Source organism: Astyanax mexicanus, chromosome 19, assembly GCF_023375975.1.
Source record: "Astyanax mexicanus isolate ESR-SI-001 chromosome 19, AstMex3_surface, whole genome shotgun sequence".
NCBI lineage: Eukaryota > Metazoa > Chordata > Actinopteri > Characiformes > Acestrorhamphidae > Astyanax > Astyanax mexicanus.
Genome location: NC_064426.1, coordinates 17,131,752 through 17,145,413, shown reverse-complemented (window position 1 = coordinate 17,145,413; position 13,662 = coordinate 17,131,752). Strand labels below are relative to the sequence as shown.

General features: G+C 35.0%; 1 protein-coding gene across 1 annotated transcript; it reads left to right on the top strand.

Annotated features, from left to right (window-relative positions):
• Positions 1 to 1,061: 1,061 nt before the first annotated feature.
• On the top strand, positions 1,062 to 12,140 carry ccdc103 (coiled-coil domain containing 103). The gene is made up of 3 exons (XM_022672034.2): positions 1,062 to 2,363; positions 9,298 to 9,430; positions 11,502 to 12,140. The coding sequence occupies exons 1-3, from the start codon at positions 2,221 to 2,223 to the stop codon at positions 11,946 to 11,948; spliced, it is 723 nt and encodes a 240-aa protein (XP_022527755.2). The 5' UTR covers positions 1,062 to 2,220; the 3' UTR covers positions 11,949 to 12,140.
• Positions 12,141 to 13,662: the final 1,522 nt, after the last annotated feature.

The following is a 13,662-nucleotide window of genomic DNA, read 5'->3' as shown; positions in this document are numbered from 1 at the left end:
CATAAAACAGATCCTGATTTAATATATGCATGATTAACATCATACTACATTTAAAAAATATGTATTTTATTTTGAAATTAAAAATTATTTTAAAAATGTTTTTGTCACAAAGATTTTAGGTCACTGGTGTTATCAAGACTCTTATATTATATTTTATCATAGATATTGTTAGCTCTGTTAAACTGTTCTCTGGGTCACAGGTAATCAAAAAATAAGCATCTCAAAGAATGAGAAGGTGAGTCCATACTTGATCATTTTATTTTTTTAATTTGACGATAAGTCTCTTCATCAGGTTACACAACTTCTTTGTCAAATATATTGCCATATGTCTTTTATTTAATTGATTTTAAGTACTTACACATGGTCTCTTGACTGCCAATGAGGCAGGCTTTTCACATAATCTTCCATTTTAACTAAAATGTCATTGGTGTCACAGTCACTGATGTTACAGATGTGTTACCATGTGGTGTTTGTCCTTTTTCATGATTTTTTTTTTCTAATTAAAAGTATCCTGCATACTAAAGCGCTGCCACTATGAGCGGGAGGCCGCAGGTTCGAATCCCAGCTTATGCAGCTTTGCCATCAAGCTGCCGGCGCTCAGAGGGAGCACAATTGGCCCTGCTCCCTCCGGGTGGGTAGATGGCGATCTCTCCCCACATCACTCCTACGGTGATGTCTGCAGCACAGGGCGTCTGTGAGCTGATGTATCGGAGCTGAGCAGCTGCGCTGTCCTCCGAGTGCGCTGGCTGCTCGGTAATACTGCATCAGCAGCAGCGGTGGCTGACTTCACATGTATCGGAGGAAGCATGTGCTAGTCTTCACCCTCCTGGTGTTTGGGCATCACTAGTGATAGGGGGAGTCCTAATGAGTGGGTTGGGTAATTGGCCGTGTAAATTGGGGAGAAAAAGGGAAAAATTAGAAATAAAATTTTAAAACAACAAAACAAAAGTACCCAGCATGAAATGTTAGAATCATTCATTCTTAAATCAGTAGTTTAATTTTCATGTTTAATGGACAAAAATGTATTATTATTTTTTTAATAGTATAGAAAGATGCCTTTAAGTATAAAGAAAGACTTTCTTTTTGTTATTTTCAGTGCTTGTGTATAAACATACTTTGGTAACATGTTAAGTTGAATGAAATTTCTTTATCACATTCAGCCACATTGTAATTTCAATTAAAAATAAATACATTGATGACAAAATAAATTCTTCAAGATGGGGTAACACCAGTGACAAATTGACCAAAATATTGCATTTTATGTTAAAATAGATTCAAATCTATTTGGAATTAAGCTCTCTATTTTGCATATTTGGTAAGTGGAGTTGTTAATAGACATTTTAAGGTTGTTTATTTCTGGAACAAATTAAATATATATTTTTTAAATGTATCAACTTGAATTCCCACTCCAAATGGAGAATGGCCCTCATACATGCGTCTGCTCTTATTACTTTATAGAGGATAAACCAACACGAGAGATACTGGTTCTGTTGCCATGGTTGCCAGTTTGTTTTCGGAGCGATATACCAGATCCGGTTTATGGAGAGACTACCTCTTCCTGTCTCCACTGTTAAATCAGATAATCACTGTAATCCGCTAGAGGGAGCCCGCGAGTGAGTCCAAAATGAATGGGAGTGTATAGAGCTAAACGGCTAAAAACTCAAATAAAAATAGTAACGAACTACTTGGACAAGATATTAATTTAAATTTAGAAATTAGCATGATGTATTTGTCTAAGAAAGTATAGATAACTTAGCTATACGTTTCAGTTTTTCTTCAGTAAACGGTTTTACGCAGTAAAGGCGCTAGCATTGCTGCTACTGTGAGCTGACCGGCGGGTGAGCTGGTGTTGGAACTGCAGTCAGAGCGTGTTTAAAAGGTTTATAACTGGAGTTTAAAAGCTTTATACATTATTCTTGCGACACCGGAACATGTGATATTGTTCTGTGTTGAGGAAATGAGTATATTTTTCAGTATTAATATGATGAAATATTTATAAACTATGATTTATATTGAACCCATTGATTTTAAACTCACAGGGGAGCGCCCCCTGGTTGTCAGACAAAGCCTACAGCGATACTGAAGTGGGAAATCTCTTCATTATTAGAGTTTCTCTGGCTGAACGTTCTTACTGAGCTAAGTTGAGCTGATCTCCTGCAGGATCTGCTTATTATTTATAGAGGATTTTTATAATCAGAGGGCTGTGGAGGTTCTGTGCTGATGGATAACAGCGGTATAATAGATTTCTCGGCGCTGGAGAGGGAGCTGCAGGCTGCGGTGGAGGCGGATGAGAAATATCACAGAGAAAACGAGGCGAAATTTCGCGCCGTTCAGCAGAATGTGGCGACTTACGAGGAGTTCAGGTAAAGCGCTGAAAAACTGAGGATCAGCTAAACTCACACTAAACTCAAATTATGACATGATATTACCTTATAAAATACTGGAGTTGTAAGGAGCCTCCGAAAGGACACGAAGAGAGCAAAAATTACTTTGTCTTAAAAAAAAAATCATACTTGTTGAACTACTTGATTTAAGATTATCTCGGGATAATTATCTCGAGATGATTAATGTGAGGGGGAAAACAAATCAGGTAATTGCCCTCTCTGGCCTGTAGATGGAACCAATACGCTATTCTTTATCTACAGAGCTGAGGGGTCGTGGATAAAAAAATAAATAAATAAATCGAGTAAACCATATAGCAGTTCATGCTCACGATTTATTTCATTCGAGGGAATGATTTGCAGTTCGTGCTCACGATTTCTTTATTTTGAGCGAATGATTTTTATCCGCAAATGACAAGAAGCTCGGAAGGAAAGGATCATTTTCTGCTCTTAAACTGTTACAGGCTGCTGTGATTATCATCAGTTATCTACATTTATAATACGATATGATATATTATGCTGATTATTAAAGCTCTAGTGTTAAAGTTAGATAATACAGTGTCCAGATTTTGCAGCTACCATTAGCCCCACTAAACATTAGACGTCTTATGGACGTGCAGATCATGTCTATATTGCGTCGGTCGGTCCAAGACCAATTCTGTACGTCTACACGACGTGCAAACTAGGTCCGCTATTTGGACGTCTAACTATGACCCCACTTGGACGTCAATATGCAGTTAAACATTTGAACGTCGGACTAGGTCACTTTTTTGGACGTCATGGGGACGTCTAATACAGGTGCAGGAAATTAACATTATTTAAGAATATATTTATTTTTAAATGTATGTCAAAATTGTTGTTATCAATATTGTTAATCACTATGAATATAGATTATTTATGATTAAGCATCATTTATTTCTAATTATTTATTTGAGTATTATATTTTTTATCTATTTAATTAATTAACGAATGTAGGTATTTATTTACGTATGTTTTTATTTTTATTTGGAAATGCAATTTATGTGGAAAATTGTTAAGTTGATTTCAACCAGTCAACACCACTCTGATTTGCTGAGACCGCACGTCATCATAAACTCCACTCTGATATGCCGAGGCAAAACACACTAAACATTTTTTGGCTGCTGCAGTAGCTCAGCTCAGCTCAGCTCAGCTCATTCAGTTCAGCTCGCTCAGCTCAGCTCCGCTCCGGACCGGACTCAGCTGCCAAGCTATAAGGTAAGACGATATGTATAAGTTAATGTATTTGTAGTGTTAGTTGTTTTAGCTCTGTGGTCTTAACCTGAACCTGCTGGCGTTGCCTCTCTTCCCAGGCAGTTAGCTAACTAGCTAGCTAGCTAACGATAGCTAAACAGTGGCCATAGTTAAAATGGAATTGGAATTACTTTTGAGAACGACCGTAATGCAAATAATATTTACTGTAACCGAAGCTTTAACGTAGAAGCATTGTCCGGTCATTAAGTCAATGCACTAACCAGAGCTAGGCTGATAAGCCAATCTAAGCTAAATCAAAGAACCGTCTTTGGCTAAATTCGCTAAGCTAGCGTTAAGTTATATAAGTTTGTGGCACCCACAATTAACCTAGGCAACTGGGGGCAATATCAAGTGCATTTTGAATAGCCTGAAGAAGTAAGTTTATGTTAATATTACATAAATAAGGCAATTTAAAATAGTTTGTTGTGGGAAAACATTTATTAAAATAGCTTAATATGATGTGTGAGAATTAAAACGGCACGATAATTCTGGTCAGGTGTTAAATGTGTATTCCCGCCTTTAGCTTAGCGTTAGCTAAGCCATAGCATGAAGAAGTAAGTTTATGTTAATATTACATAAATAAGGCAATTTAAAATAGTTTGTTGTGGGAAAAAAAATATTAAAATAGCTTAATATGATGTGTGAGAATTAAAACGGCACGATAATTCTCGTCAGGTGTTAAATGTGTATTCCCGCCTTTAGCTTAGCGTTAGCTTATCGTTAGCTTAGCATTAGCTAAGCCATAGCATGAAGAAGTAAGTTTATGTGAATATTACATAAATAAGGCAATTTAAAATAGTTTGTTGTGGGAAAAAATTAATTAAAATAGCTTAATATGATGTGTGAGAATTAAAACGGCACGATAATTCTCGTCAGGTGTTAAATGTGTATTCCCGCCGTTAGCTTAGCGTTAGCTAAGCCATAGCATGAAGAAGTAAGTTTATGTGAATATTACATAAATAAGGCAATTTAAAATAGTTTGTTGTGGGAAAAAAAATATTAAAATAGCTTAATATGATGTGTGAGAATTAAAACAGCACGATAATTCTCGTCAGGTGTTAAATGTGTATTCCCGCCTTTAGCTTAGCGTTAGCTTATCGTTAGCTTAGCATTAGCTAAGCCATAGCATGAAGAAGTAAGTTTGTGAATATTACATAAATAAGGCAATTTAAAATAGTTTGTTGTGGGAAAAAATTAATTAAAATAGCTTAATATGATGTGTGAGAATTAAAACGGCACGATAATTCTGGTCAGGTGTTAAATGTGTATTCCCGCCTTTAGCTTAGCGTTAGCTAAGCCATAGCATGAAGAAGTAAGTTTATGTTAATATTACATAAATAAGGCAATTTAAAATAGTTTGTTGTGGGAAAAAAATAAATGGCCATCTTCAACATTTTCTGAGATTTCTAATTTGTCTTTTTCTACTTGTGCAGATGGAGTCATGAAATGTGACGGGACAGCCACCGGACTTCATACTTCGGAGCATCTCAAACATGCACCACAAAGACGTGGAGGACACACCGCTGTCTCTCAGGACCTAGAATCTTAATGAAAGTATAATGATGTTAAGGGAAGGTGTAGTGGAAAGGTGTGATAGTGTTGAGGGAAGGTGTAATGTTAAAGGTGTGATAGTGTTGAGGGAAGGTGTAATAGTGTTGAGGGAAGGGGTAATGTTAAAGGTGTAATAGTGTTAAGGGAAGGTATAATATTGTTAAGGGAAGGTGTAATGCAGGGGTCTCAAACTCATTTTTGCCGAGGGCCACATTGACATATTGGCTGTCCTCTGAGGGCCAGATGTAACTTACAAATATAAGAAAATGTAACCAGATGTAATATAAAATGAATGTAATTACTCCTTAATGTTAAATAACTCTCAATATACTATTTATTCAATCAAATATTACAGTTGCATGGAAAAATGTTTGCTTGTTGCTCTATTAACATAAATCCTTTTAATTTGTCATGTTATGAAATCCAAAAACTCCATCAATCAAGAACCAAACTATTCAAGTGAATAGAAATTACATCAAGTACAAGTTATATTAACTTTGATCAAAACGTTTGATACTGAAATAAGGCTTAATAAATATAAAATCAAAAATTGTGAGCTGTGACAGATTTAGCATTTCCTCAGATTTAGCAGTTCCTCATCCAACCACTAGTCGGAGCTGCAGCTGCAGCACCACAAGCCCGCAGTCTTTGCTTAGTCAGAGCTACAGCCCAGCCACGGGCTACAGGACTCAGCTGAGCCTGTCTGGAGCGTTTTGAAATTTTTTAAGTTCTTCTGTGTATGAAATAAAATAACCCCACTAACCGGATAATACAGCTCTCTACAGTTCATCTTTCAGCCCAAGCAGCTAACAGCAGCAGTTTAGAGCAGCGTCACGGAGGCACTGCTGGGATTACATTATAAACAGGTCAGTTAGCGCTGCTAACCTCAGGATGTTTATAACTACGGAGTTTAATGGACACACCACGGCAGCAAGGTTAGACTGTTGAAGGCTACTGAAGACTACTAAAGCAGGCAACGCAGCGTAAGCAAAAAAAAACAAAAACCACACACACACACCAAAATACAAGTTAAGATAAAATATGAAAACGAACATAATAAAGCATAAATAATTAAATTGAATTGCGGGCCAGATGTATGTTTATTTTGTTAACCCGTGAGGGGCCGTATGAAACCGCGTGGGCCGGTACTTTGAGACCCCTGGTGTAATGTAAAGGTGTAATAGTGTTGAGGGAAGGTATAATATTGTTAAGGGAAGGTGTAATGTTAAAGGTGTAATAGTTTTGAGGGAAGGTGTAATAGTTTTGAGGGAAGGTGTAATAGTGTTGAGGGAAGGTGTAATGTTAAAGCTGTAATAGTTTTAAGGGAAGGTAAATGTTAAGTGAAATTGTTATGGTGTGAATCTAAGGTGTATGTTATGTTGATGTAAAATAAAGGCATTAACCCCAAATGAGATTTACTCATTATTTTTATTATTATATTAATGTTTCCCCAAACAGAAAGGGTCAATTTAAAATCAACAGTGGTAAGATGGGGGTAATTAATTTATCCCTTGCTTTTACTGGTTCTTTGCAGGTTGACATGTTTTGGAAAAAGTGAGAGGGTTGAAATGCAATTTATTTGTAAAGCATATTGTGTATAACTAACGTGCATAACTAGTTCCAGAAGGTTGTGAACCTGTTCCAGTAATTGTTTGGCTTAGCTTTGTATGCGTTTCCAGTGATCTGCTGAAGCTGGAACAATGGAACAGGTGCCACCGTCTGAAATGGCACTACAGTTATGCAGGGAGCTTCAAAGTAGCTGGTCTATAAAAACGAATACATGTAAATTTCACGTAGAAAAGACGTCCACAACGACTTAATTTAAACTAGAATTAGCCCTTATCCGGAGGTCTGGGGGACGTCAATACTGGACGTGCAGAAGACGTCAGAAAAAAGACGTCGTCTGGCGTCACAGTCTGCACCTTCAGGAGACCAAAATTGGACGTGCAAAAATGACCTAGAAAAGACGTCGTTTCAACGTCTCTTTGTTTAGTGGGGCTGAGTGTAGGGAGAGCGTGCACAGTCCTTCGCGGACCTTATTGCAACCAAAGGAGCACAAATACAGTTTTGGTTAAAAATTCGACCATTCTTGAAACCTTGTTTTTTCCATGAAAAATGAATCAAACGAGTGGGAAAATGCATGGCCATGGTAAATTGGACCAAATTTTGCTCAGAAATGTGACAAAAAGTACTTTTCAATTTTTTACCCAAATCAGAAAAAAAACGTAGACCCGCGGTATGTCGTTTTGGTGAAAATTTCAATTGAACAATGAACATTTTACTGATGCAGAATGACTGTATGTGTGTTATATAAACCATATCAAGTCAAAGTTATGATGCAATGTGGAATTGTGTTTATTCATTTCTCAATAACATTTAATCAGCCTCCAATGCCCCCCTTTTTAAATCTGGTTACATCATTATTACTTTTATGATACTTAGATATCATCTGTAAATAAATCTTTGTGGAAAAAAAAATCAAACACATTTAGTTTTTATGTCTTTTTATAGGAGGCATGTTTCTTTGTTCTGTTTTATTTGTGACATGTTTCGTGAGCAGGACACTGTGATTTGACAATATGCAGATCTTCAGTTTATTTTATGAGATATAGAAACAGCATATGTTATACATAAAATGCAGTTTTGTGTTTCCATCATTGTATACCTTTGAAAGGTAGGAAGCTTAAAGACCTTAGTCCTGCCCATGTCACTAAAATATGCACATAAAACAATGTCTGAGATAATACTGTTTGTGTATGTTTCTGAGCTTATAAATCTGCGTTATGGTTTTGATTTGTAATGATGTATCAGAAAATAGTATATTTATATTTAAAACAACAATGTTCATTTTACTCAAATATATACTTATAAATAGCAAAATCAGAGAAACTGAAACTGTGGTCTCTTATTTTTTCCATAGCTATATATATATATATATATATATATATATATTATATTATGATGCAATTTGGAATAGCGTTTATTTATTATATATATATATATATATATATATATATATATATATATATATATATATATATATATATATATATATATAATAAATAAACGCTATTCCAAATTGCATCATAACTGTCTTTTATGGTTTACACACATCCTACATTGGAATTGGAATTGACTGTATTTGTGTTCCTTTGGTCGCGATAAGCATTGCAAAGGACTGGGCACATTCTACCCACATGCCACCATCACAGCAAAATATGCACACTGTATTATCTAACTGTAACACTAGAGCATTGATAAGCATAATGAATATATCTAACTGATGGTAATCACAGCAGCCCTGTAACAGATTAAGAGCGGAAAATGCTCCTTTCCCTTCAAGCTTCTTGTCGTACTGCGCATAAAAATAATTTGCTTGAATTAAAGAAATTGTGAGCTCAAATGAAAGAACTCGTGAGCTCGAATTAAAGAAAACACGAGCATGAACTGCTATATCACTCGCTCACTTTAACTTGTTTTTATCCACAGCTCAGTACACGGCTCAGTACTTATCTTCCCAAACTCACTGGAAGTTTCTGGAGTAAATTTTGTGGCAAAAGTGTTACACAAATAAAATAGTAATTAAATAAAATCTGCAATAAAAAAGTTTTGTTGCAAATTCAGAGAAAAAAAAACTATATCAAATACATAGTTCTGAAGATGCTTGGTTACTTTATTTTTCTTTTCGGTTATATGAAAATTATGTGTTTGGATTGTGTCACTCTTCGCTCTCATTTTTATGTTTTTGTTGATTTTCTGTGGATTTTGCTGCTGAAGTCTTTTGATTTTGAAATCTCTGGTTTGCTTCTTTTTTTTTTTTTTTTTAGTTTTGACACAGTTTTTAGGGGTGGGTGGAGCTTTGAAGAAGACATTCTACTTGAATCTTAATTGGTCACCTGATTTTACAGTTAACTCTGTAACAGTCACAGTTAACAGCTTCTCACCAGCCTGTGTTTTATATACTGTGGCCATTATAAATCGATGGTAACAGATTAAATGGGATTTATTGCATTTCTACTGGATAATATGTGTTCACATTAGAGACTCAGTGTGTGTTAATATGTAGTGTACCCAGGTTTTGTTTCTGTTTCAGAGATATAGTTCTGGCATCCCACCTGAAGCCCCTGGATAAACAGGACAAAGCTAACGCTCCCCGGAAGCAGCCATGGAATCCAGTCTCTGCAGGGAATAAAGAGAGAACTGCTCCCACACCTGAGATCATCCAGGTGAGTCTTTTAGACCAGGGGTCATCAACCCTGCACATGTAATTAATTAATTTATTAATGTATTATTAATGAATAGTATTCACAATATTCTAAAGCACTAACATCTGTTAGGGTTTAATAATGGATTCACTAGTGAGAGTTAATAATTAAATGAGAAATACTGTTCTAAGTACTGTTAATTAATGTACCATTTTTATAAAGTGTTACATTCCAAAAAACAACAACAATAATAATAAAAATAATAATAATAACAATAATAATATAATAATAGTAATAATTCTTGATCATTCCCTTTTTTAAAACCACACATGAAACTGTGCTCCCGCTGTTTATTATTATTCATGTACATTTAGTAGTAGTAATGGTAAAGTGTCTATGTAACAGTTGTTAATATACCTGGTTATTATGAGACGTAGTAGTATTTATTTAGTAGACTGTAGACTGTTATTTAGTAGACTGTTATTACCTGTTGAAACTCTCCATTGTGTTGGGTTACAGTTAAGGTTAGGATTAGGATTTTTACAAATAAAAACTTAAATGTGTTTACAATATTATACTAGTTTATAGTTAGATTATAATATAATCATTAATAATAATATTAAAAAAATATATAAATAAACACATGGACAAAATTGTTGGTACCCCCTCAGTTAATGAAAGAAAAACCTACAATGGTCACAGAAATAACTTTAATCTGACAAAAGTAATAATAAATAAACATGCAATAAAAATGAACAAATGAAAATCATACATTGATTTTCAACCATGCTGTAACAGAATTATAAAAAAAATAAACACATGAAACAGGCCTGGACAGAAATTACGGCACCCCTAACTTAATATTTTGTTGCACAACACAACCTTTTGAGGCAATCATCGCAATCAAACCATTCCTGTAACTGTCAATGAGACTTCTGTACCTCTCAGAAGGTATTTTGGCCTCTGGTCCATGTGGTACAGACCATATCACAGCACAGTGACTACCTATAGCTCTATATATAGACCCACTGACTGATTACAAGATTGTAGACATCTGTGATGATAGTTAGTGGCACACCTTGATTTAACCCTTGTGTGGTGTTCATATTTTTGTTACTCGTTTACTTTGTTAATTATATTTAATTCAGCAAAATTAAGCAATTTTGCATTAAAATGCTTTACACATGCTCGCTTCACCTAAATTGCAAGCAATATAAACAGCTTACATGGTTAATATTTGCCCTTTACCTTTCTTATGTTACATTTCTTTTAAAAAGTGCTACTCTTTTTTTATTAGTTTTTTAATAAAATGTAAAAGAAAATAAATTAAACTCAAGATATGAGTAGAAAATTTGTTTAGTTTCAAATTTACAAATGAAGCAATGTTTATTAGCCCTTGGCCAAACATACTGTTTGTAATATATGAACAGTGTGTGTTTATTGAAAATGTGTTTTGATATATGTTTTTCACAAAAAATGAGCCAATGCCAATGAGTTTGAGTTAGAAAAATACCACACAGACCCGAAAACCACACAAGGGTTAACATTTCCCTTTGGTCGCATTATTTTCAAGGGTACCATCGTTTTGGCCAGGCCTTTTTATAAAGTTTACTCTTTAAAAAAATTCTGTTAAACAACGGTTCAGAAACCATGTCTGATTTTTTTATAAATATATTTTTAATATTACTTTTGTCAGATTCAAGTTATTTCTGTGACCATTGTGGCTTTTTCTTTCATTAACTGAGGGGTACCAACAATTGTGTGCATATGTGTAATACTAGTGTCATTACTATTGTTACTACTGCTGTTAATAAAAAAAAAAATTGTTTTTTTCTACCAAATACTATTATTACTACTATTACTACTACTGCTACATCTACCATTGTACTACTAGTTACAACTTTTGTCAGTTATTATTTGTAGTTGTGGAGTTATTTCTATTATTATTATTATTATTATTATTGTTATTATTGTTATTGTTGTTACTATCATCAGCAGTATGCTTGATTGTAGGCAGCAGTTGTGTTTTTCTGTGTTTAATTATTATTTTGATTAATTTTATTAATTACTATAATTTAAAACCTTGTTCTAGACTGCTCTCTCCGACTTCCAGCCGAGGACCTCATCAGAGTTCATGCGGGACTGGCGTAGGCTTGATGGAGGTTCTCTGGAGAAGTATGGTCTCCTCCTCAGGCTGGGTGGAGGAGTGTTGCAGGGTGTTTTCAGTGCCGAGGTTGGCTTTGGTCTTCTGGGAGAGTTCCTGGTCATCATTTCCGAGTGTCTTCAGTCGGGGGACGAGGCAGCAGTGATTGGACTACTGGAAGGTCTTTCAAAAACGGGCCGTTTTGGTCTGAACGTATCGCTCCTGAGCAAGGCCGAGAAAGAAGCATGCAGGGAGCTGTTCTGTAGGCTGTGGAAGACAGTAGAGGTGGACTGTACAAGCCATCAGATCCAGGACAAACCTTCTGAGGAATCTAATAGACATCACATCATCAAATGTCTAATGGACAAGTATGGCATTTGTGAGATTATGTCATGAACATTTGTTTTTTATGAGCCAAGACTTGCCAGTTATGTTAATGGAGATATTCCTGCTCAATCACTCTTGGTTCAACTTAAACCCTTTCAACTCAAATGCTATATTTAGGAGATGATTGGACACAGGACCAGAGCTGAAGATTCCCGATAGAGGTCTGATTTACTGTAAACACTCTTTAAAGTGATTGTTTGGTGAAAATAAAAGCTGTGGATAAACTGATAAGCCATGTTTGTTTCTGGAAATAGTTTGCTCTTCTTAAACTGTGTGCAGTGTTCAATAATCCCTAATAGATTTCATTATCTGGCTTATGACACTGTATGATTCACTGTTCTTTATTAAAATAGAATTTTGGGCTAAGAAGTCTCGATTTTGTTATTCATTCAGTCATTTAGCTGAGCAATTATAATAAACAGATTATAAAGAAAAAGTGAATAATATTATTTAATCACTTTTAACATAATCAACAGAGACAAATAAGCAGGTTAACACATTAAAATAACAACTAACAACATTTTGAAATAGTAGAAACAAAGAATAACTACTTCAAGAGATTACAAAGGCGTGTCCTATATACAAGAATGATCAAAAACGTCCATTTGATTGTTGGGTTAATGTATGTCAGTGTGTTCATTAAATCACCTCCAAATCTCTCCTCATTGGAGTCAAGTATTATTTAGTATTATTACCTATTCAACTACTACTTTCTACTGAAATTCCTATACTCTTATTAGTTTTGTAAAAAAAAAAAAAATGTGTGGCCACAACTTATTATGGTGTGGGAAGGAGATAATTAAGTTGTGGGGATGACTTATATGGCCAGGACATGCATTGTGGGCACACATTAGAATTTGTCTCCCACACCTTACTCTTCCTATCTTCCCCATTACAGGTGCATCTCAAAAAATCTGAACATTGAAAAGTTACTTTATTTCAGTAATTTAGGTCAAAATGTGAAAGATATATTACACACAGAGTGATCTATTTTAAGTGTTTATTTCTTGTGTGCCAAGTCCTGCTGGAAAATGAAATCCACATCTCTATAAAGGTTGCCAGCAGAGGGAAGCATGAAGTGCTGAAACTGCACTGACTTTAGACTTAATATAATACAGACCTCAAGCAGCTTGGATTGTGTTCCTCTCCACTCTTTCTCTAGACTCTGGTCCATTAATTTCCAAATGAGATGAAAATTTACTGGCAGTCAGTGATGGTTTGGAGAGCTTTATCATCTGCTGGTGTTGATCCACTATGTTACATCAAGTCTAAAGTCAGTGCAGTTTTGTTTTCCCAGGAAATCTTACAGCACCTTATGCTTCCCTCTGCTGAAAACGTTTATAGAGAAACAGATTTTATTTCCCAGCAGGATCTGGCAGATTGCCAATTGGGCTTTTATAATATCCACATTTTCTGAGACACGGATTTTTGGGTTTTCATTGGCTGTAAGCCATAATCATCAACAATAAAATAAATAAAATCTTAAAATAGATGCCTCTGTGTGTCATCTATATAATATATGAGTTTTCCATTTTTTACTGAAATAAAGTAACTTTTCAATGATATTCTATTTTTTTTTAGATGTACCTGTATTTTAGAAAATTACTGCAAACCACTAGAGGGAGCCCTTGAGCAAGTCCACAAATAAGGGTGAATAAGGCTTAACTGCTAAAAAACAGTAAATATATACACTTCACCAGGATAATACTTTAATTTTGGAGAG